This window comes from Protopterus annectens, chromosome 7.part1, assembly GCF_019279795.1.
Source record: "Protopterus annectens isolate FY-2018-M chromosome 7.part1, PAN1.0, whole genome shotgun sequence".
In the NCBI taxonomy this organism is placed as follows: domain Eukaryota; kingdom Metazoa; phylum Chordata; order Ceratodontiformes; family Protopteridae; genus Protopterus; species Protopterus annectens.
The window spans coordinates 258417448-258442024 of NC_056740.1; the positions used below are offsets into that span (position 1 = coordinate 258417448).

Here is a 24577-nt window from a genome sequence, read left to right on the forward strand (position 1 = left end):
AGCTCTGCACTAAACACGGATCTTCTCATGTTTAATGCATTGCAGTTCCGCATTCAACACAAGTAGTTCCGTGTTTAGCGATTTTTGATTGGCCCGTATACCGGCATATGGGCCAATCAAAATCACGGAGCTTCGTGTTTAATGCGGAACACAAGAAGCTCCGTGTTTAGCAATTTTTGATTGGCCCGTATGCCAGGTATACGGGCCAATCAAAAAAAAAACAAACCAAACAAAGCGGAGGCTGGCCGGAATTTAAACCGGCAGGGCGGGACTCGGGATCAGGCTGCTGATCTGGGGACAGTCCTGCCGAAATAGGGACGTCTGGCAACCCTGCTCTATGCAATAGAGATGGCTATGGTGTGGGAAATATTGAGAGATTATGCAATAAGTGAAAAAATAAGGTACAATTTTTAAGAATGACATGAGAATATATGAAATATTTTTATGGTAAATGGATGGAAATGTAGAAAAAAAATAAAGGTAAGAAAGAGGTCAAAACAAGGACAAGGATGGCCTACGAATGCACTACAAGTAAATTGTAACAAAGTAATGGGAGATTAAGGGAGGTATCAGAAGGATGAAGACACCAGTATTTATTAAATATGCAGACAATTTGATATTAGTTACAAAGAATAAGAGATGGCTGATGGAAGCAGCAGTGAAAATAGAAGAGGGGTTGAGGTGTATGGGATTGTATTTGAAAATGAAGAAAAATAAAAGTCTTGGGGAGAATATATATTTGGAGAACATTTGTTTCAAGAAATAATAATAATAATAAAACCCATTTGTTAACCAGATAGGGCCACTGGACACACAGTCCCTTTTCAGGGCAACCTGAGATCAATGTCTGGTTAATTGATTTGCTTAAGGCCACACAATAGTCAAATGGGAGGGCTGACAGAATCAAACCTTGTACTACAGGAGCTACAACTCACATCTTTAACCCTCTGCATCAACTGCCAGACTATCAAGCAAGCAGGAACTGAGTTCAATTGGTGTATACAAAACAATGAGTAGAACTGATACATGAAATAACATGCAAATATGGGATACACATCCAGAACATTTCAGCTGTCATATAAAAATAAGGTATAGGTTCATAGGTGTTTACTAGGCTAAAACCACAAGGGCCTTTTTAAGTCTAGCCATACATCCCAAATCTCTGATGAGTTTTGATACCCTTGATAAGTGTAAGCATGGGCCTGGGAGAGGGGCCTGGGAGAGGAACAATTTACAGGTTACCTGTTTGCATCAGACATAGGTGCCAAACCAGAGATGAATTTCTGTTTTCCCATCCAGTTGTCCAAGTTGCACTTGAATTGGATTATGGATGAACTCTGCTTCACATGGATGGGGAGCCTGTTCCATAGACAGGGTAGTCTCTGGGATACAAACCTATCTCTCCAGCCATTCCTATTTATATCACAGGCAAGGTTTACATTTTTAGAATGGGTAATTCTGTTACCGTTTGTTTTGTGAATATGCAGGAGGTCCATCAGAGCAGGGTCTGACAATGCCCTGTATGGCGGGCATAGATCTCCCCTCAAAAGCCTGTAGGAGACAGAATACAGGGATAGGGCCTTGAGGCAGTCTGCATAGAACATATTTACTTATGCTCTGTATTCTTTTCGTGAGGAACCTCTGTGGACATTCCAGTTGTTGGATGTGCCTGGTTAGGTACATACCAAAGGGGGCATTGTACTCAATGACAGGTCTGATGAATGCCAAATACAGTGGAACAATGACTTCCTTGGACTTAGATGCCATACCTTTGTTTATAAGTTGCGTAACAGAGAATGGTTTCCTCACCATTGTAGACAGATGATGATCAAAGGCTAGATTACTATCTATGTGTGTCCCTAAGTCCCTGACTACTGGGTCAACTCTAAGGGGTGTGTTTTTAATATGATAGTTACCAGGCATGGATGGCTTCCCAAAGGATGCTATTATGCATTTCTTGGCATTTAGTTTTAGTCCATGACTCTGACGCCGGTTGTTTGTCTGTGTCAACCCCTCCTGGAGAACATTTGTGTCAGTGTGAGATTCAATGACAGCTCTTCATTTGCAATCATCTGCAAATTTAGTCAGCCAGAGACTACTGACATTAGCCTTGACTTGTGAGAAGTAAATGCCAAAAAGGAGCAGTCCAAGGGCTGATTCCTGAGGGACTCATGGATTCTCCAGTTCTAACTTCCTGGGTCCTGTCTGTGAGCCAGTTGGCTATCCAGCTATCCACTGGATGACATACAGTTTGTACCTAAGCTCTTGAGTTTGTCAATAATGCCTGAGTGGGGTACTGTGTCAAATGCCTTGGCCAGGTCAAGGTAGGCAGTGTGAATGATTTTGTCATCATCCATTGCTTTGGTGACCTTCTCAAAGAAGTCCACAAGGTTGAGTAGGCATCATCTGCCCTTTACAAAACCAAACTGGGTTGGGTCCATTGTCTGGAGGTTTACTATATCTCTGCTGATCATCTCCATGATAATTTTTTCCATGGCTTCACATATAAGACTAGTGAGACTTATGGGTCTGTAGTTTCCAGAGTCTGTAGATGGCCCACCTTTGTGCAGAGGGATGACCGTAGCCCTTCTCCATTCATGAGGCATGAAGCCTGTTTGGAGGCTACAGTTAAATAGTAATTCCAGTCTGATGTAGTCATGTATATCAGGAAAGTTAGGATATATAGGTTCATAGGTTCATAGGTAGGTACTAGGATATCGACCCAAGGGCCTAAGTAAGCCTTGACAACAATGTTCCCTGGCTTACACCACCCAAGAAAGTTATTTTCCTGTGCCCCTGTTGAGCAAAGCCACAGAAGTGATCCCCCAGGGGGTATTTCCTATTTCCCATCCACTCATCAAGATTTTTCTTGAAGAGTGCTAATGAGGAGCTTTGCTTGACATAGATGGGTAGCTTGTTCCAGAGTATGGGAAGTCTCTGGGAAAGGAATCTATCCCTCCAGCATGTCCTGTTTATTGTGGTGACAAGGTTTATGTCCATAGAGTGTGTAGCTCAGAGGGAGTGGGATTTCTTTAGGTGTAGCATGTCCAACAGCTCTGGGTTTGAAATAGCTTTATATGTTAGGCAGAGATCACCTCAGAGTAGACAATATGCTACGGAGTAAAGCTGGAGTTTTTTGAGATGGTCAGTGTAGGGCATCTGTTTGAGGCCAGTAATCCTCTTTGTGAGGTACTTCTGTGGTCTTTCCAGCTGCTGCAGATGTCTTGTGAGGTACATTCCAAAAGGGGCATTGTACTTTATAATGGGTCTAATGATTGTCGAGTAGAGGGGAACAATGACCTCTTTTTTCCTGGATAAGAGCCCTTTTGTGATAAGGTGTGCCACGTAGAAGGATTTCCTGACTATTATGGTGATGTGATTATCAAAGGAGAGACTACTGTTCACCTGGGTCCCAAGGTCTCTTATCACACATTCGGCATTAAGTAGACTGCCGCCTATGTGGTAGTTCATGGGCACAGAGTTTTTACCAAAGGGGATAACAATGCACTTTTTGGCATTGAGCTTGAGGCCATGGCTCTGACACCAGGCATCTGTCTCAGTGAGGCCCTTCTGTAGGATGTCCACATCATTTGGGGACTCGACTATGGCTCCTAGTTTGCAGTCATCTGTGAACTTTGTTAGCCAAAGGTCTTCTGTGTTAGCCTGTACTTCAGAGAAGTAGATACCAAACAGGAAAGGTCCCAGGACTGAACCCTATGATCCTCCACTTGTCACTGGTTTGAAGTCAGATTTGGAGTCTGCAACTTTTACAGTGCGGGTTCTGTCAGTAAGCCAGTTGGCAACCCATTTTGTGATGTAGGGATTTATACCTAGTTTAGCGAGTTTAGCTATAATTCCAGAATGGGGGCTGTTGTCGAAAGCCTTGGCAAGGTCAGGATAGGCTGTGTGAACCACCTTACCCTCGTCTTCAGCTTTGGTGACTGCCTCAAAGAAGTCGATCAGGTTCAGGAGGCATGATCTGCCTTTCACAAATCCGAACTGGGTGGGGTCCAGCATTTGGAGGTTACCAATTTCTTTGTTTATGAGTTTCATGATGATACGTTCTATGGCCTTACAGACCAGGCTCATCAGGCTAATAGGGCTATAGTTCCTGGGATCAGTGGTGGCTCCTCATTTGTGGAGTGGGATAACTGTTGCTGTACGCCATTCAGTGGGCACAAAGCCTGATGTGAGGCTATGATTGAACATGGTGCTTAGGTGGGGAGCCAGTTCATTCTGAAATTCATGTAAAACGCAGCATGGGATGTTGTCCAGTCCCATGGATGCTGTGGTTTTGGCTTTAGAGAGTGCAGCTTTTACCTGCGTAGTTGTGATTACAGGGACTCTGCATTCTTCCTGTATAGATATGGGCCCTTTAGGGAGTGGCGGGGGTAAAGTTAGCACTGAACCTATCTGCCAGGATGTTGGTTCCGTAATTTTCGTACCGTTGTGTTGTAACTCAGAGCAGATCTGGGTGTTGCCACTGAGATTCTTGACATAGCTATAGAATGCTTTGTGGTTGTCCATAGAATCAGTGAAGATTTTGTTTTCCTAGCTAGCTTTGGAGGATCTTATAAGTGATCTCAGCTTCTTACTGGGGCTGACCAGCAGGGAGCTCCTTCACTCATGGGATTTTACTCTCTTTTACAACAGTTTCTTCCTTCTGTTGTAGAGTTTGTTTATGGCAGGGGACCACCAGATTGGCTTCCTTTTTTTGGAGGATAGCGTCTTGGTTCTGTCTGGGATAGCATGATCCACACACTTGTGTAAGTGCTTATAGAATGCATTTGTGTGGGATTCAGCAGTCGTAACTGTATTGTCCATCTGCATGGGTGTTATGAAGTTTGCCACTTCTGTCTTAAGAAGCATGAAGTTGGCTTTGGAGAATTTCTTTCCATGGTTTCCTTAATGGGGGTGGGGGGGGTGGGCAGGATGTTGATATCTAGGGTGATTAGCTTATGGTCAGATCTGACCAATGGGGAGTTGACTTCAGGTGTGGAACACTGGTCACTCATGCTGGTAATGACTAGATCTAGGATATTGTTGCTCCTGGTGGGGGTGTGGATAAGTTGATCCAGGGCACTGGAATTTATGAATTCCAGAAAGCGTTGAGCGAAGGAGTTGGTACATGAGTAGTTTTCCCAGTTAATGGTGGGGTAGTTGAAATCGCCCATTATTAGGGTGTTTGGTTGAACCCTAATATTTTCCAGTATATCAAGAAAAGAGGAGTGGGAATCCTGGGGCATGGTGGGAGATCTGTAGCAAGCTACAATTTGGATTGCAGTTTTGCCCAGAGTTAGTTGCACTTGGATAACCTTGGATGCATTATACTGAGCAACTAGCCTGGAGGTGTAGATATTCTTAATGAATATGGACACACCTCTGCCTTTGGTGTTCTGGTCCAGGTTAGATGGCCGAAAAGTGTGGTATGAGTTATAGCCTGGTAATGCAGGGGTGCTCTCTGGAGCCTTGAACCAGATCTCAGTCACTGCACAGATATCAATGTTCTCCATTTTAAGGAGTGCCTCGAGGGAGTGCATTTAGAGATTTAGACTTCTAGCATTGAGTAGCATTACCCTCAGTTTTGTCTTGCCTGTTCCTGTTATGGTGATGAATTTGTCATTTGAACCTTGCCTAAAAAAGGCACTATGGGGTGGCAAGAATCTTAGCTAGTATCTGGAATCCCAGGGGTGACAAGTGCAGGCCATCTCTGGCAAAGCATCGTGGTCTGTTGGCCATGTTGTCCCAGACAGACAGATACTGGATCCCCTTAGAATGACACAAGAAGCTTAGCCAATTGTTGAAGTCAATCATTTTGTCCTTGTACTGTGGTATCATTCTGGGCAATGGCAGGAAATGATATATCTATATATGAAAACTCATTGGTTAATGATGTATTGAATTTTTGTTGATTATTGAATTTGAGATAGTTTTTTTGAGAAAATGATAATACCCAAAGATCTACTGATTTTCAGTTTCACAAGTCCAATTTTATCCCTCCAGTGGATAAGTATGTGGGCATTTTCAAGGATTGTGTGTTGAAAGATCTTCATTTCAATAAATCCCTATTTCCTAATATCAAGCATAACCTAACCAGTTAGGAACAACAAGCATTACATGAGCTGATGGCACAACAAGATGTGGTAATTTTACCAGCGGATAAGGTTGGGGCAAGGACTGGGCCAAATATTTGGCTGAGGCTGAGAGACAATTGGGGGATGCACAATTCTGTATGTGTATGCCATTAGATCCAACGTTACAGTTCAAAAAGGAGATCGATAGCTTTCTCAATCTAGTTTTGGAAGAGGGTATTCTCAATAAGAAAATGGTCTTCCATTTGACAGTTTCTGACCCTCATTTACAATATCTATACCTCATACCTAAGATTCATAAGAACTTGTCGAATCCCCCAGGAAGACCAATTGTCTTGGGCCGTGGTTCATTAACTGAACCATTGTCATCCTTTTTGACAAAATATCTACAGCCTTTGTTGCCTCTAGTATGAGCCAGAATTCAGGATACTACCAATTTCTTACAAATCATTGAAAACATGCAATTAGAGCTGGATTGGCTCATGTGTACCCTGGATGTGTCCTCACTATATACCAACATCCCACATTGGGCTGGTCTTGAGGCTTTACAATTTTGGTTGGATTAAGCCAATATTTATCCCCCCGGATTCAACACTTTTCTAGTTTGTTTAACTGAACAAGTGTTGACCAAGAATGTTTTTTATTTCGTTGGTAAATGTTTTTGGCAAGTGAAGGGTACGGCTATGAGGGCATCTTTTGCCCCCATCTATGCAGATCTTTTCATGGGCTACATTGAACACCAGCTAATTTATGACATTTCACACAATTTATATATTGGGGAAATTGACATTTTGCGATGCTACTTGGACAATTGCTGGATGGTGTTGAGGGGGGGATACTGTCTTTTTGCAGGAATTTGTGGAGTATTTAAATCAGAATAACTGGGGCATTCAATTCACTTTGAGTGCTCATAAGGACTCCATCACTTTCTTAGATGTTTCTATCATCAGGGACACAGATCACACATTAAAAACTGAGGTTTTTCACAAATATCCTCAGTACAACAGTCTCCTGCATGCCCACAGTCATTACCCCTGACACATCATCCGCAATATACCCAAGTCACAATTTTTAAGAATTCATCGCATTTGTTCCTCACAGGACTCTTATGCCCATTATGAACAAGATCTACAAACCCGATTTATCCAAAGGGGATACAGTATTGACAATATTTGTCAGGACAGGGACTTTGCCAGGCAACAATCTAGATCTGACTTGTTACAATATAAACAGTCGGATGCTGACATAGACACGCAACAATCTATCTGATTGGTTACGACCTTTGGACGAAACATTCAAACCTTTAAACACATTATTAACCATTATTGGGATATTTTAAAAGCCAATGTGAAGCTTAATGAAATTATTCCCTCTACATGCTCTTTCTTTTTTCGCAGGGGACCTACTTTTGGGTCTCATCTTAGTCATTATAAACGCAAGCTCCCGCCTTCACTACAACAATCCACTATATTTGGGAATGTTAGGGGCTGTGTACCCTGTGGACATTGTTCTGCATGCCCCCATATATTCAAAATTAAGACGTTTACTAGCTCTGATACCCCTAAGGTCTATGATATTTTATGTTATGGCAATTGTAGCACTGAATGGATTGTGTATTTGGCTATCTGTTCCTGTTCAGCGTTTTATGAAGGACACATGTCCAGAACACTGAGGCTTCGAATTTCCGAACACCTCAGTGAGATCAGGAACACGAGAGCCACAAATGCTTTGTTTAAGCACACTTTAATTTATAAAATGGCCAAGTTTACATTTACAGTTATTGATAAGATCCAGGGCCAATGTTTTTCTAAAATTGTTTGGCACACTTTACTAAATGATAAGGAATCAGGTTGGATTATTCGGCTGGGGGGTTTGTTTAAACCTGGCCTTAATGAGTTGTCATAGCTTTTTCACCAACCAATGGTATTCCTGAATGCTAATGATGCTTTTGCTTTAAGGGTTTTCTAATTTCTGTTGGTATTAAGCACTGAGGAAGGCTGTTGCCGAAATCGGTATGCTTTTTGTCTTTTGAGCTACCACAATAAAGTATTTTTGAGTTATCTCTCTTTGTGCTGGACATTTTTGGTTTTTCTAGTTATTACCTTTGGTTTGGTCCATGCACATCTATACGTGTGGGTGCTTGTGTGTGAAGTCACTAGGATATTGTTGCCCCTGGTGGGGGTGTGGATAAATTGATCCAGGACATTGGAATTTATGAATTCCAGAAAGCGCTGAGTGAAGGAGTTGGTACATGAGTAGTTTTCCCAGTTAATGGTGGGGTAGTTGAAATCGCCCAATATTAGGGTGTTTGGTTGAACCCTAATATTTTCCAGTATATCAAGAAAAGAGGAGTGGGAATCCAGGGGCATTGTGGGGGATCTGTAAAAAGCTACAATTTGGATTGCAGTTTTGCCCAGAGTTAGTTGCACTTGGATAACCTTGGATGCATTATGCTGAGCAACTAGCCTGGAGGTGTGGATATCCTTAATGAATATGGTCACACCTCCACCTTTGGTGTTCTGGTCCAGGTTATATGGCCAAAAAGTGTGGTATGAGTTATAGCCTAGTAATGCAGGGGTGCTCTCTGGAGCCTTGAACCAGGTCTCAGTCACTGCACAGATATTGATGCTCTCCATTTTAAGGAGTGCCTCGAGGGAGTGCATTTTGAGATTTAGACTTCTAGCATTGAGTAGCATTACCCTCAGTTTTTGCTTGCCTGTTCCTGTTATGGTGGTGAATTTGTCATTTGAACCTTGCCTAAAAAAAGGCACTATAGGGGCGGCAAGAGCCTTAGCCAGTATCTGGAATCCCAGGGGTGACAGGTGCAGGCCATCTCTGGCAAAGCATTGTGGTCTGTTGGCCATGTCATCCCAGGCAGACAGATACCGGATCCCCTTAGAATGACACAAGAAGCTTAGCCAATTGCTGAAGTCAATCATTTGTCCTTGTACTGTGGTATCATTCTGGACAATGGTAGGATGCTACTCAGGGCTAGGGTCATACCTGCCTCGGCTACAAAATCAGAGAGCTCTTCCATGTCTCTTTTCATGTAGTCCAGGGAGGTACATCTCAGGTCATTCACACCAACATGGACAATGACAGAGTCATATTTGTACTTGTTGTAGAGTGACCTAATGGTCACATTTTTAGTAAATAAAGGTAGAAAATATTAGAAATTACATTTAGCATAAAATGGGAATAAAAGTTAAATTTTGTTACATAAAATGGGAATAAAAGTTAAATTTTGTTAAGAGAGGCATTGTGTATTGCAAGAGTGAAAAGGAGTTTTGGGTTTTTAAACCCAGTAGTTTACATATCACATCTTTGCATTTGTTCTGGATGATGCGTAAAACAGAGAAAAGGAGAAGCTGTAGTGGGGAATACAGGTTTAGTATCACAATCCTGAAGCTCACAGTCCTGAAAATCATAACTCTCAGACCAGAACACCAAAAGACCAAAAGAATACAATGTCTAAAAAAATCTCGAATACCAAAGCCCCTTTGGAAGTTTATTGCCTAACTTTGTTGTTCAGTTTTGTTCCATTGGGGAAAGCAGTGAAAATGATATGCATGCCTGTTGACAAAATAAGTAGCAATCACTAGAGTAACACTGATCATGGATCTTAGATGAAGCCATTTGAGGCTGTGCAAATGAAAACAGATTTTGCTTATGCTGATAGATACAGACCTACCTTTTTCACATCCCGTACAAGGAAATGAAGGTTATTGGGAGGTCCAAGTCTCTGCAATTAGAAAAAAAAATTATAAAGTTATGCCATTAGTCAGAAGTCTTACTTTATTTTTATGGATCTTTTCCTCCTTATACCTGTCAGCTGTCAGATTCCTCACGTCAGTCTTTGCTTCTAGCAGATGAATAGGGTCTATACTGAATCAGCGAACGCTTAAAAAAGTGAACGCTGATTCATCGACCCTATGTAAGCAAAAGCTTACAATCCCGAACACCCGGAACAGCAATTTTTTTCCCAGGGAAAAAAATCGCTGGGCTGGTTTCGGGAGTTTGCTATTTCCTCCACTGTGGTGCGATCTTGGTGTTGGTATATTTAAGTAGAGGGGGTGTGGGTGGCACAGCCCCCCACATCGGGGGGTGTGGGGGGTGAAACCCCCCACATTATATACTGTTTAAAGATTTTTTTTTTTTTTTTTTGTGGAACAGCGATTTTTTTTCCCCTGGAAAAAATCGCTGTTCTGAGTGTGTGGAATTGTAAGCTTTCGCTTACATAGGGTCGATGAATCAGAGTTTTCTTTTTTAAGCGTTTGCTGATTCAATATAGACCCAATGAATAGGAATAAGGATAACCATTCAGAATGACCGATCCTGGCTGCAGTTACCTTAGCAAAACTTAGCAAAAATAAATAAGTCCGCTTTCCAGAGGAAAAGCAGTCCAGTTAAAGGTTTAAGTAGATCTTCAAAATCTGGATCAATCAAAGTTGCACATTAACTACCTATATTCAAAACTCAAACCTTACAACACCTTAATGATACCTGGCCATGCCATTGTTCCAAATCCAGCTAAGATACAGTAACCCACTCAGTTATTATTGACAAGCTCACTAATTTAGGTATAAACTATTTTATCCCCTGCTGGATAGCAATTGTCTCACTGATAGGACCAGGAGGTCAAAATAGGTGAAACTACCTCCACCAAGAGACCAGTCGCTAGCGGAGTCCCCAAGGGCTCCTTTTTGGCATCTATTTCTCTGAAATGGAAGGAACTGCTGAAGGTTTATGGCTGACTAAGTTTGCAGATGATTGCAAGCTGCGGATTATCATCAACTCCCTTGCAGATACTAGCATTCTTCAAGAAGGTCTATCTTTGACTAATAAATGGTGCCAAAGCCATGGTCATTAACTCGGTGCTCACAAAAGTATAATTGTACCCTTTGTGAAAGCAATCATCCTGGTTAATTACCATGTTGATAATACACCCCTAAGAGTCAACTCAGTGGTCAGGGATTTGGATATGCACGTAGACAGTAGCCTTACCTTTGACCACCACGTGGCCACAGCGGTGAGGAAATCCTTTTATTTTGCACAACTTATCAGTAAGGGCATGGCATCTAGGTTCAGAGAGGTCATTATCCCACTGTACTTTACTCTTATCAGACCAGTCATAGAGTACAATGCTCCCTTTGGTATGTACCTGACCAGGCATATGCAGCAACTTGAGTGACCTCAAAGGTTCCTTACAAAAAGAATACAAGATGTAACAAACCTTCCTTACGCACAGTGCTTTAAAGCTCTTTCCCTCTATCCAGTCTCCTATAGATTGCTGAGGGGTGATCTATGCCTGGCTTTCAAGGCATCCACAAACCCCACACTTATGAATCTCCTACATATTCGTAAGTACAAAAGTACCAGAAATACAAGGTCTAGGGATTGAATTTTTTCTTTGACTTAAACCGAACATGTTGGAGAGCCAGATATGTGTCTCAGAGACTGTCTGTCATATAGAACAGGCTTTTCTTCCATGTGAAGCTGAGTTTGTCTTTTACCCAGTTTAAGAACAGCCTAGATAAGTAGATGGGGAGCAGGAAATTTACACCGTGCCTGGCACCCATGTCCCTTATGGACACAAATGCCTGCCCCTTAATGTCCTTATTCTTTCATAAAAACTTGCCTAGACTTAGAAAGGTCCTATGGGTTAGTAGCCTAGTAATAGTCTATGAATCTATGCATCAAAGTACCAACAATCTCCTAACAACTAACCTATACTAACTTCAGAATTCCTATGTAATTTATAGGCTCAATGCTCTTAGCTTCCATCCTTCCCAGAACTCCCTCCCCCTCAAATCCTACCCCTCTAGCTCGCCACTATATTATGTTCTTATCCTTTCCACCTTTACCCACACCCCTACCATTAATCACCTCTCACTGAATACCCACACTCATTTTCTGTTAAAGAGACCCCCCACCCCACTTCTAACTAAGCCCTCTATTACTAAGCTTCTTTCCCACTGCCTAAATTACAACATACACATCCTCTTAACTACATATTTTTTCACTCAACTCTCCCTTCTCTTCTTACCCCTCACCTTAATTCTATACTCACTCTCTGCATAACACCTCTGCCTACTGTCTCAGCTTTTGCACTCTATCTTATGTCTGCATGAAACTGGTATATATACATAAATCAGTTTGGCACAAGAAAGGTTTACATTTTCTGTCTGAAGTAACTCAGTATTTAACAACAGAGGAAAAGTTCCATTTTACTTCAAAGTCTCTTGGTGGTGGTAGATTACTACACAACACAGAAAACTGTCTGTTTTTAACTGCATTGTCGGAAAAGTTCTCAATCTATAACCATTAGGTTAGTAGGTACACTGAGGCATTTCATCTATCCTGTTGTAAGGAAAATAATGTGATAAATACTGTGGTAGAAATTTTAAGCAGAATGGGATTTCAATGGGAAATTCTGAAAACTGGATGCTAGACCTGGTGGAATGTTTTTGAAAATGTTTAAGGGGTAATCAGTTAATGACTGCAATTCTACTATCTTTAGACAAATTGATCAGTGGACAAGTTTTATTCTATGGTTATGTCTGTGTTGATGGCATTTACAGCTCATTTTAAGTGAGAGCTGTATAAGTATCTAATTCACTTCCTATTTGTATATAAAGAAGCCTTTAGAAAGTCCACAAGGTTTTCAACATTTGAGTTCCTCTATGGCTACAGGTTGAGAGAGATCAGTACAGTTATTCCAGTAAGATTCTAAGGGTGAAAATGATTCCCATTGGAAAACAGATAGTTGTGGAGTATTCCTAAATGTCATGACCAGGCTTAGGGACCTCAGGTGATTGGTACATGTGGACCAAGCATAGACACAAGAACAGCAATAAAAGGTTTAAGAGTCTATGAATACATTATTGGCCTAATGGTGGTGGTGCTTATTCATATCAGAGAAAATTAATAAAATAGTAAAACTAGTAGGAAGAAAGTGGAAACATATAGGTGAGCATGTTAATATGATCAGTTCCTACCCTGGGAGAGAAACTTTGTATCTCAGTATATGCACTGATCAGAACCTAAGAAGGACTTCCTGGAAGGACTTCTCATTGCAGCTTAGACTGACACTTGTGAATGGAGTAATATTTTTTCAGCAGCTATCTCTTTTTCAAGTTAAAAAAATCTGAGCATTATTGCAACCAGTTGGGGACATCTTCACTGGTAAGCTAGGGTTCACATCACTGGCAGACAACTGTGTCCTTACACATCAGCCAATCAGACAGACTCCTTGCAGGGTGCCTGAGTAGGTTACTATGCAAGAGAAAATGAAAACTTTAGATTGGAGGTAATCAAAAATCCAACAGTTCTTGTGCCTCACTGGTACTATTGTCAAGGAGAAAAAAAGATGGAAGCACCAGATTATGCATTGATTGTAGAAAGCTATCAAGAAAAATCAGATGTTTACCCTATGCCTTGAACAGATCCTTAGACCAGCTGATTGGGCCAAGGATCTGACCATTGTTGATCTTGTTAATGACTACTGGTGGGTACCCTTGATACCAGTAACAAGAGAGAAGTCAATCTGTATTACTCTGTGTTCAACAAATGTATTAAAATGCAGTTTGGTAAGAACTATGCTCCGGAAAATTTGCAGAGAGAAATAGAGCACATTCCAATAGGAAATGAATCATATACTGTTTATGATATGGATGACATTACTATCTCCAGTTAGTCATGCCAGAAACATGTTCAATAAATTAGTGAGCTGTTGAATGAACAAAAAGGGCAGGACTAACTGTTAAGGAGAGAAACAACAGTTAGGAATGATAGAAGTGTTCTGCCTTCATCAGTGGTTGGCCGGTACCAAAATCTAGCCAGAAAATGCCAAGGTGGAGAATATCCAGGCAATAATAGCTAACTCCTGTTGCTAAAAGGCTACAACACTTCTTGGGACTATATGCTTGCACTCTGATGGGGAGGCTCATGTATTAAGCCCAACAAATAGCATTACCCACGAGCTTAAGTATGTCCTTGACCAGGGGTGACAGTACACTGCCCACAGTTGACATAGAAGAGTTAGAACTATGGGACTGTTTATTAACAGCTTGGCGAAGCATACCACATGTTAATCGGGAGGAGAAGCACTGCACATGATCTGGAGGAAATCCACAGCCAGGAGTGTCAGGCCTTGTGCCCACAGGCAACACTGATGCTGTTTCACCAATGGTTTGTGTAGTCTGACTTGGGGTGGTTTTTGCCCAGCAATCTCAATCCATGTCTTACAGATATGCACAGCACAGTCTGTGGAGTTAGACCAGCTTGCTGTTGCATTCTGTCTCATGGAGGCACTTATGGAGGTAACATTTGTCACTGTGATTTTTGTGAGTGTCATCCTGCACGATATGAGATACACTCATGCTCTCCATAATGCTGCAGGAAGTAGCAGTCTGTGCCTCAATCACTGACCTACATCCACGGGTTAATACTTAGTGTTGTAGGCATCAGGGACAGACCTGGAGTCATGATAGCACAACACCCCTGTGTCTTTCTTCATTGTGAGTATGAATACCTCATGGGTGATGTGCATTTCAGATGCTGCGTGGGCTGGGGTAAAAGAAGGAGCCCATGAGGGACTCTTGGGTGCAGCATGTCTGTCATGCACTGATGAGAGGTTGTACTGAGCCTACACCACTACAGGGGCTTATATAATGGTGGATGTGAACAATCACTCCCCGTGTAGTGTTGCAGACAGTCCCAATGCATTATTGAACTATGCCACTATACGCCATTATCATCAACCACAAGTACCCTGTTGATGTCCACACTATGTTACTGTCCACATTATGTTACTATATTGTTCTCTTGTGGTGGACCCTTCACCAGTGGAATGTATGAAAACATTGAACTCACCACACCTTTTTAAGCCCACACACATATCCCTTTATCACCATCTGTGGCATGCATACACATGAACATTCAGCTACAGAATACACTGACAGATGTATCTTGTCGTGCAGGTTTTTACAGATGCAGATCAGTGGTACCTATAAGGACACATACACAGGTGGGTCTTGGTGAATCCTTCCTTTCAAACATATAGTAGGGTATGCTATACTGCACAGAATGGACAATATTAACTTGGTGCTTCCCTAATGACATGCAGGTGATTGGTACAAACCTAGATCCCATATCCAAGCCACATCTAATTTTGAGGGGGCTTTCCTCCAGTCAGCAAGTGACTCCAAAGCCCCTCAATTTGAGTGAACTACTTTAGTACTGGTGGTCTGCCCTCTGTGGAGGACCTGTCTGTTGCAATGCCCAGTGCCTTTTCCTTTCAATGGAAAATCGTATCAGTAACCTTTTGTCGCTTTTGTTGCAAAGACTTATTATGGCTGTCTACAGCATTCACATTCTGCAAAAGTCCCTGTCAAATCTGATCTCAATAATTCTTGCCTGTAGTACCTTTGCCCAGGAGACATGTGTCATGCATGCAGAAGGCCCGCAGTAGCTCTTAATTCTACCTTTTCATGGATTTTTCAAGTTGATGTCTCCTTTGGCTATCCATTTCTGTACTTATACACCTGGAGTAAACACATGTCAGTCTGTGGGTGTGTATAGCATGCTATGGTATGCACATACATAGTGGTGCTAGCTGTGCATGTCATGGTGACAACAAAGTATGTGACCTGTATGTTCATGCTTACAGCATGTGCACATCCATGGCTGTATGGTGCAGCACTACAGCCATATCATAAAACCATGATATAGTTCTACATTGTGCAATACATGAATCACCAATAGGAGGTAGAGGTTCAGGAGTGGAAGCCTGAAATATACTGTAGGCATTTTTTAATACCATTGCCTTCTAATGTCTTAAATATTGCACTGTTCTCTGTTGCACATGTATACTTAAGAGTATACACTTTTTTTCCAGCAGCAGGGGAGCAACAGCTTAACATTGTTGAGTGCCACAGAAGGCAGGAGCACCTCTTCTGGCTGTGGTGTGTGTATGACATCTGTGCCAGTTTGCTGTCAAACTGCTATTATGTTTGCAGCAGGTGCATGTGATAACATTTTTCCATTGTGTTGTCCTTCTGCTGGTCCAGTTAAGGAAGAAGAAGAAGAAGAAGAAGAAGAAGAAGAAGAAGAAGAAGAAGAAGAAGAAGAAGAAGATGAAGTAGTAGAGGTGAGGCCATGGCCACTATTGTCTGTGCTGGCAAAGACTCAGGGCCTGGGCCATGAATGGCCAGCATGTCTCCTGGAGGGTACTGGAGGGGTTATTGGTATCCTCTGTTTCTGCTTCCCAGGAGAGGAGTGAAATCTATTCTCCGGAAAGTGGACTGGCAGAGTCTTCAGTAGTTTCCTGGTATTATATATGGGGGCTGGTGGTTGCTGAGGACGATCAGCAACTGGATATCTGCCTCAGTAATATGAACTGCCTTTTTATAATGACTAATGAAGTCATGCGACCAACAGGTCCCACTCATCAAGTCACTAGGAGAGCAACTGACCCATAATATTGGCATCCCAGGTGAGTAATGCCTGAGTTTGTTGCTCTCTGGGCTGTCCTGGCATCCAGCCATGCCAGGAGCTCATCCTTTACCCATTCTGGTGTTGTTCCTTCCTATGTGTCATTCTCCAGTTCCTGTTGGTTACCCAACTCTTTTAATCACCATCTGTTCACTCTCAGTATGTATACATGTGTCCCTTCACTGTCCTACCACCTTTTTGTGTGTATACTACCCCTGTCTGTGCTTTATATTTTATGTTTGTCTGCCTGCCTGCCTCTATGTCCTGCCTCCTTCCCATCCACAACCATCCCTCTCTACCTTCCCCGCCTGTTCTTCTTTTGTAATATTTACAAAAGGACCCATTTTGAAATGGAAAAAAAAGGCCTCTCTGCCCCCATGTTTCATACCTTATGATTGCTCTTCTGTGTTTTCCATTGACATGTTTAATTTCCTACTTTACTATATATCCTATTTCCTCAACTTTTATATGATGAACAAGATCTATTTTTCTGCGCACCACCACACTGATGTATGTATTGGCTGGGAGGTTGTCTGTCTTCTGTCAGTACTAGATGCAACAATATGGTCCTATATTATGTACTAGAGTATGCATCACTCAGCTGCCATGCTTTGCCTGTGATATCAGTCATGTGAGTCATGTGTGCTACTGTAACGCTGTTACTGCCATAGAGCAGCCTAATGCTGTTTATCATGCAATCACTATGCCTTTCTTTTCTTATGTGGCCCTTTGTGCAGTATACAACCACTATTTAATGCCTGCTACATGATCAGATCTGCTGCTCTTCATATAGTGACCTTGAAAATTAATGATGAGCGCCTGTATTGTATTTGTACATGAATCCTAACTTAAAATCAAATAAACATAAAAGTAAACTTAAACTTGTCTGTCTGCTTTGTGCATCATTGAATCAGATTCCATACTTTTCTGCTCTACATTGATGACATTGGGTGCATGAACCACATCATAATGTATAAACCACATAAAGAATCTCTCATTCTCTGATCTGAAACTAGATCAGTACTATAGTGATGTAAAATGTACTTCAAAATGTGTTGCCATTCATGTTTTTAAAATTTAAAACTATACAGTGGAATTAGACTTGGTGGTGAATTACATTATGTTCCCTCTCTCTGGCATAAAAGTGACTTATTATGTATTAAATATCTTTATAGATTGTAGATTCATAGGTACTTATTAACCATACATTCCAGGAGACCATTGAAGAGCCTAGCACAATTTCCCAATTTCCCCAAAACAATGCTCAAGGTTACATAGTAGGTAAATGAAGGCTGAGGCACTCAAACCCTCTATCACAGGGAGAAGCTTGTTAAGGGCTCAGCTATAATCCTCTGTGCTAACCAAACTACACTGGTTGTCTTAGATCTTGATAAATGTTAACTTTAAGAACATATCTTCAATGTACAGGGGAACTACTTTGAGCAGTCTGCTGAACTGTTGCCACTGATCACCTCAACTACAAATCACAAGTTGCCAAGAGGTACAATTTGAAGAAAAAAAGTGTCACGAGGGCATGGACATTTTTATCACACAAGTCCATTTACTGGGTAAAACTGTGCATCCCCTTTATCCCATAACTTTATTTATTCTAATTTGGAGATCAAGACAGTCTTGGAACCAGAAACAATTAATTGTAAATTTATTCAAACTAATTATAGTTTTCTTTTGGATACTGCATTTGCACAGTCACCATATATCTGTAACATTTTCAGGTACTTGTACTTTTGTTATTTGTCTACATTAACAATAGATAATTTGGACAAATTAGGTGGATTATATTAATTAACATAATTAATTATCTTTCCCTTTGTCACGTATTTGCCTTTAACGTTAGTTATTTCTTAAAATCCTCTGCTAATGCATAACTATCCACCTTTAGCTTATATTCTAAATGAGGCAAGTATATCTTTTTATCAGCAGCACTAACATTATCAAACAATTTATTCTAAGTAATGTTTTAGAACCAAACATTTGGTACAGTTAAACATGTTTGCTTGTATTTATAATGGTCTTATTAGTAAGTCTACTACAAACTTCTTTTCAACCCTGCTATACATTGATTTTCTATATTATTTATATATGCTTTAGCTGTATCCGTTTTTTAAAATTGAAATTGTTGTCTTAGCTTCAGAAATGAGTTTAGGAGTAAAGCAATCAATCTTAAATAGGGTTTAAGGGTTTATCTTCATCCTTATCAAACTTGCTCAGATATAACTAATAATAATAACATCCATTTGTTAACCAGATAGGCCCACTGGACATGCAGTCTCTTTTCAGGGGCAACCCAGGAGCAATGTCTGGTTAAGTGACTTGCTCAACATCACATAGTAGGCAAATGAAGGCTGCAAGAATCAGGCTCTGTACCACAGGAGCTACAGCTCACAGCCTTAATGCTCAGCACTGACTTCCAGACCCTTAACCAGAAGAAACACATTAATTGCTAAAAATGACTATTAACCCTTTTTTCTGTTACATTGCTATTTGGTAATGTTGATAATGCCAGACAACTATTAGCATGCATCTCCGTTCATAAGGGGCTGACTCACATTTATGCTACACATTGTACAATTTTAATTTTTTGTATATCTTTTTCAGTTTAATTTTATGTTGATTGCTCTTATTTATATCCTATATTATCAGCATCTGTAACACCACTCATATAGCAACAGGTTGCATTTTATCACATTTGTTTTTTAAAGGTAACATTTTCTGTACTTACAGTGTTATAAAGCTCTTCTAGGCGTGGAATGGTAAGGAAATGTTGCATGTTCACTCCATTTTCAATCAGCAGCTTAACAAAGTCAACTCGATCTAAAACAAGGGCATCCATCATCGCTTGCTCCAAGGAGTTCACCTATTTTTGAAATTAAGCAAAAATAACCAATGCTATAAGATGTAACAGCATTAAATAATGATGCAGCAAACTGGAAGTTTTTAGAAGTGGCAGGAATAATCTTTTTGCAGAATGTTATGTCTCACTTATTTTGCTCCCATACTTGAAGTTTGAAATTGTCATCATTGGATTAATGGGATCTTAGTTTTGCCTCAAAACCTGCAGTGTAAAACTGTTGTTAATATAGATACCATTATGAAGATAACTTAATTCTATGAGTCTGAAAAGACAGTACAAGCACAGTTTAATAATGGCTTCAGAAAACTCAGTCACTGCTGCCATAGTCTTCTTGAGTAAAAAGCAAATTTTTAGCTGTTGATACAAACATGAATAACTATTCCCAGGATGGATAACTGGGTAAAAGACAGTAAGCACAGTGGTGTGATAGGAATATTTAGTCATCTAGAGACATGATAAAGCCACTCTGACCAACATTTCATTAATGGATTGTTATCATTTACCTGAATTGAACAGTAGTGCATTAGGTACCTATTAACACGTACACACACACACACACACACACACACACATACACACACACACACAGACACACACACACACACACACACACACACACACACACACACACACACACACACACACACACACACACACACACACACACACACACACACACACACACCATGACTCACACAGACGCATGTACCCACACACACACGCAGATACACATATACACACAGTCAGCACACTCACAGACATCCAGACAGCTGCAATTATGCTCCTACACACACGCACACACACACACACGCACACACACACACACGCACACACACACACACACACACACACACACACACACACACACACACACACACACATTTTAGCATCTTCACAGTACTTTGTGTAGTGCTAAGTGTCCCACTCATGCCATAGGAAGTATGAGGCATATGCTAACAAATGATGGTGTATAGTTTTTTTGCTATGAATCTCACATTGAGTGGCAGAGCTGTATCTTCAATTGATCTGCTGTGCTATTCCAATGCAAGACAAAATTTCTGGAGTAGAGCAGATGGCTAATTTGCTTTAGCCATACCCCTTGATTGCCATATTTGCATGTCACCATTACCAGCAAGACCTATGTCACATTACAGGCTGATGTGGTCAGACTACTGTAGCAATACAATAGTCTCTGAATTGCTCAGACACAACACAGGGTGCAGTTTTGCACTGTCTGTTATGTTTTTTTCTAAATCCCAACCTATTTCAATCTGATCATTCATTCAGTTATGAAGAAACATACCTTTGCTTTTGCATTGTCTTCCCTGTTTCCTCAATTATTCTGTACCATAATTTAAAGTTAGAGCTCCTGTCGGTTATTAATTAATTAATTCATTCATTCATTCATTAATTAATCTATCCTTAGTTTATCTGTTAATATATCTGGTTCAAGACAGTTTTCAGCCATGATCTGACTCATAAGATCAATACAACTCATGATATACTTGTGTACATTTAGTGATATACAAATAATAACAGATAAGTGAATAAAACTACAATTCTTTACAAATTTTTACAATCCCTGCAGGTTTACACATTCTGATGCTTTCCATGTAGTGTAAGAATGGGTGTAGTTACAGACATACTGCTATCTACATATTTATTTCACATGAACATTGTTGACAAAGTCAAGAGTTTCTGTAATCACAGCTGAGAATCTGGTAGGCTAATTTTCCAGAGTCTTTCAAATAGGTTCATTCCAAAACAAGCAACACTTGTCCTGTGCCACATTCATGTCAGCTAACTTAAAACATAGAAAAACACACTTCTATTATTATGTTTACTCATGAACCACATAATTATTGCTAATGGAGAGTGAAAGTTAGGAACAAGACATGGGGCTGCATGTAAAAACATTGATACTTCATAGTAAGGCACAGTCTCTTCTTGTACTGTATCTTATGTTAATCTTTCCTAAAATATTTCTGTTCTGAAACTTTCATATGGGATTCACTGACTTTAAGATGTCTTCTGCACAAAGTAATTATCTTCTATATAAATATATGTTAAATTATATGCTCTAAGCAGTTTTCCTTTGCTGTTGGTAACTCAAGTCAAATAATAGATCTCAATGGATTTATGATCACTTGTATGGAACACCCAAACTTGAATAATTTTTGATAGAGCGTAACAGCTTTATTTGTCATTTGCTTGTCCTATGTTGTTCACCATACAATGGAATAAGAATGTAATATTTATTTGATAGTGAGTTGTAGATTGCTGGAGAAGCAGTGAGACAGATATCACACGGATAATCAGTGAGGCAACTTGCTGTGAGCTACATAATCAGGTTATTGTTTAAATATAAATCCAAAACATCCTCCTGCACGAACGGCTGGTGCACGGCTGAAAAACAAACCAAAAGTGAAGAAAGAAAGCCAGCACTCAACTCCTGGAATCAGGAAATCTTATTTAATGTCCAACTTCAAGACAGCAAAATAACATAACCGTACACCAACATGGTTGTACCGGTTTCGATAAATCCTTCATCAGCAACCAAACATGATGTACAAAATGAAGACAAAACCTAACTTGCTGTCTTCCAACTTATACAAATTTCATATAGAAAGCATGGACCGCCCTCTAGTGCATCAATAAAATAGTGCACTGGTTCATAAATGCATGAAATGTAATGCAAATAAACACAATTATCCCAAATATATACATTAATATATGAACCCAAATATAACAACAAACATGTGAATTGGATGCCTCAAAATGATCATTCAAGCCAGGGGAAAATAGAGCCCCTAGATCATCAAACTAGGAATAGTAACTCTCTTAAATTCAGTCAGGAATATAGTGAAGCTTAGATTAGATATTGTTTTTCTTTATTTGTCTGAGCCTGATCTGCAATATTATTTTAAATATTTCCTGTGGTTCTGAACTCTGTTGTCACTATGAATAGATATTTGGTATTGTCTTGTTCTTTTATTATTTATTATTAAATATATTTAAACCTTTCATTGTGGCTGATCTTTGTAGAGATATTTAAGTTTTGACAGTATTTGCATATTTATTTGATGACACTGTGTGGGCCACTCCTAATAGCCTTTATTTCTGTATTTCTATCTACTTTCTAAGTTTGTAACAGCAGTACTTAAAAGTGTCCCTATTTTTGGGCCTTTGTCCCCCCATTATTTTTGGCTTTGTCCAGATTTCTTGGAGAGTTGACAAATAGGTGTAAGTTAGTACCATTATTAAATTTAGCAGCTATATTATATCTGATTTAATAAATGTGTCAGTTGGGCGACAGGTAGCACACTCACATTTGGTGCAGAAGACTATGGGTTCTATTTCCACACCTGGTAAATTGATTGCTGACACTGCAGTGTGTGTGTGTGGGGGGGGGTACTCCTGAAGAGATGTTAAACCAAGGTCCCATCAGCTTGAGTTAGTGGTAGCCCAGGTGGCTGTAAAAGATCCCATGGTAGCTACTGAAAATAATAAAGGAATTTCCTGATACCCCTTTCCAAATTTTCCCTAGTGGTATAAATACTGCCTTGGGTCTCCCAGAAAAGAGACTTCTTGCCTAGTGGGACTAACCCAGTCAACAACGGATAAATATATAAATGTGTTTAGTTGCTGTAGCATGGAGCTTTAAGCACTTTGTTGTAGCTCAGAGGATGTTTTGTTTATTTATTTTTAGTCCTGAATTTCAAGTTAAAAATGGTTCCAGTTTATAGATGGTCAGGATATCATTTAAGCTAGCTATAGCTCCTTTTTTTTTTTTTTTTTTGAGAAAGTTTGAAAAAAATAAGTCATTTTTAGGATTAGAGATCCTGAATGTAGCTTTTCAATTTTATATGAAACAGTTATCTAAAAAAGTTGCCAGCATTAACCTTTATGTTTTTAGCTGTTTAAATGTCAGCGTGTAAAAGGTGGTCAACATGTACCATATACAAACTCAGGATGTAGGTTATGCAGATGATTGGTTGAAACATGTTTAGAAAAAACAAATTACACCTAGAATAAGAAATCCTTTGACATCAGAATGATGCAAACACTGTTTGGTCGGTAAGTATTGCAGGGCAGCTGCAGCATGATTTGGTAAGAGATGTGATTTATTTAGTAAAATATTTGCTGTTATAGATAATCTTCATTGTGTAAAATATGATGGTATTCTAATCTGCATATTATGCTAAAGACTCAGCTCTACAGTTCTTGGAGAATTATCACTTTAAACAACCTCGTACTGCATTGTTTATTTTGCATTTATTTAGCTTGAAATGCCCTCAGGATAAAGTATTTACGAATCAAATGTGAACAGTTTGACAAATGCATATCTATATTACAACAGACACAGGATGCACTAGAATGCACTAGAGCTTCTTCATGTCCAAATAATTATCAGAAAGGCCCCATACCATATATTAGCTAGCTATAGAACTCCCTCTATGACAAAGGAAAACCACAACACCTATCTACATGAACTAGAATCATTCAGCATTAAACCCAACACCATTTTCCTAGGTGATTTAAACTATCCAACTATAAACTGGGAAACCTACACCAGCACTAATGCACAAGTACAGAGATTCCTAGACTCTGTCAATACAAATGCCCTGGAACAATTAGTCAGAGAACCCACTAGAGGAATAGAATCTTGGATCTTGTCTGTACTAATATGGGAGAATCTTGCACCACCTCTTATATATCTTCATCATTTGTTAGGTCTGACCATAAAAGTGTCCTTCAAAATAAAACTAAAACCTGAGATCTCTTCCACCCAAGGTGCCTTTAGAATTGCTTTAAGACAAACTACCCACTCCTAAATGATACATTGGCAAGCTTCAAATCCCCGCCAAACCCAGTTGACTCCACTGAATATGCAGAAATGTACACAACCACACTATACTAGCATGTAAACAGTTGCATCGATGCAGCTGTACCCCATAGGAACAAGTGTAGGGTAAGCCCCAAAAACAAACCCACATGGTGGAACCATAAAATCAACAAGCTTTATAATAAAAGAAAATAATTTTGACCAAAAGTAAGAAGAGCAATTCCCAGAATGTTAGAGCTCTTGTCACTGAAATGAATAAACAGCTTAGGAGCT

The 24577-nt window shown here is 40.0% G+C and overlaps 1 protein-coding gene across 1 annotated transcript in view; it reads right to left on the reverse strand.

Annotated features, from left to right (window-relative positions):
• The window catches only part of TRPM1 (transient receptor potential cation channel subfamily M member 1), an 841064-nt gene that overhangs the window by 547071 nt on the left and 269416 nt on the right, over positions 1-24577 (reverse strand). The window contains exons 11-12 of the mRNA XM_044078483.1: positions 19327-19461; positions 9784-9834 (exon numbers count right to left, since the gene is read on the reverse strand). Coding sequence (XP_043934418.1) covers positions 9784-9834; positions 19327-19461 — 186 coding nt within the window. The remainder of the gene's footprint in view (positions 1-9783; positions 9835-19326; positions 19462-24577) is intronic.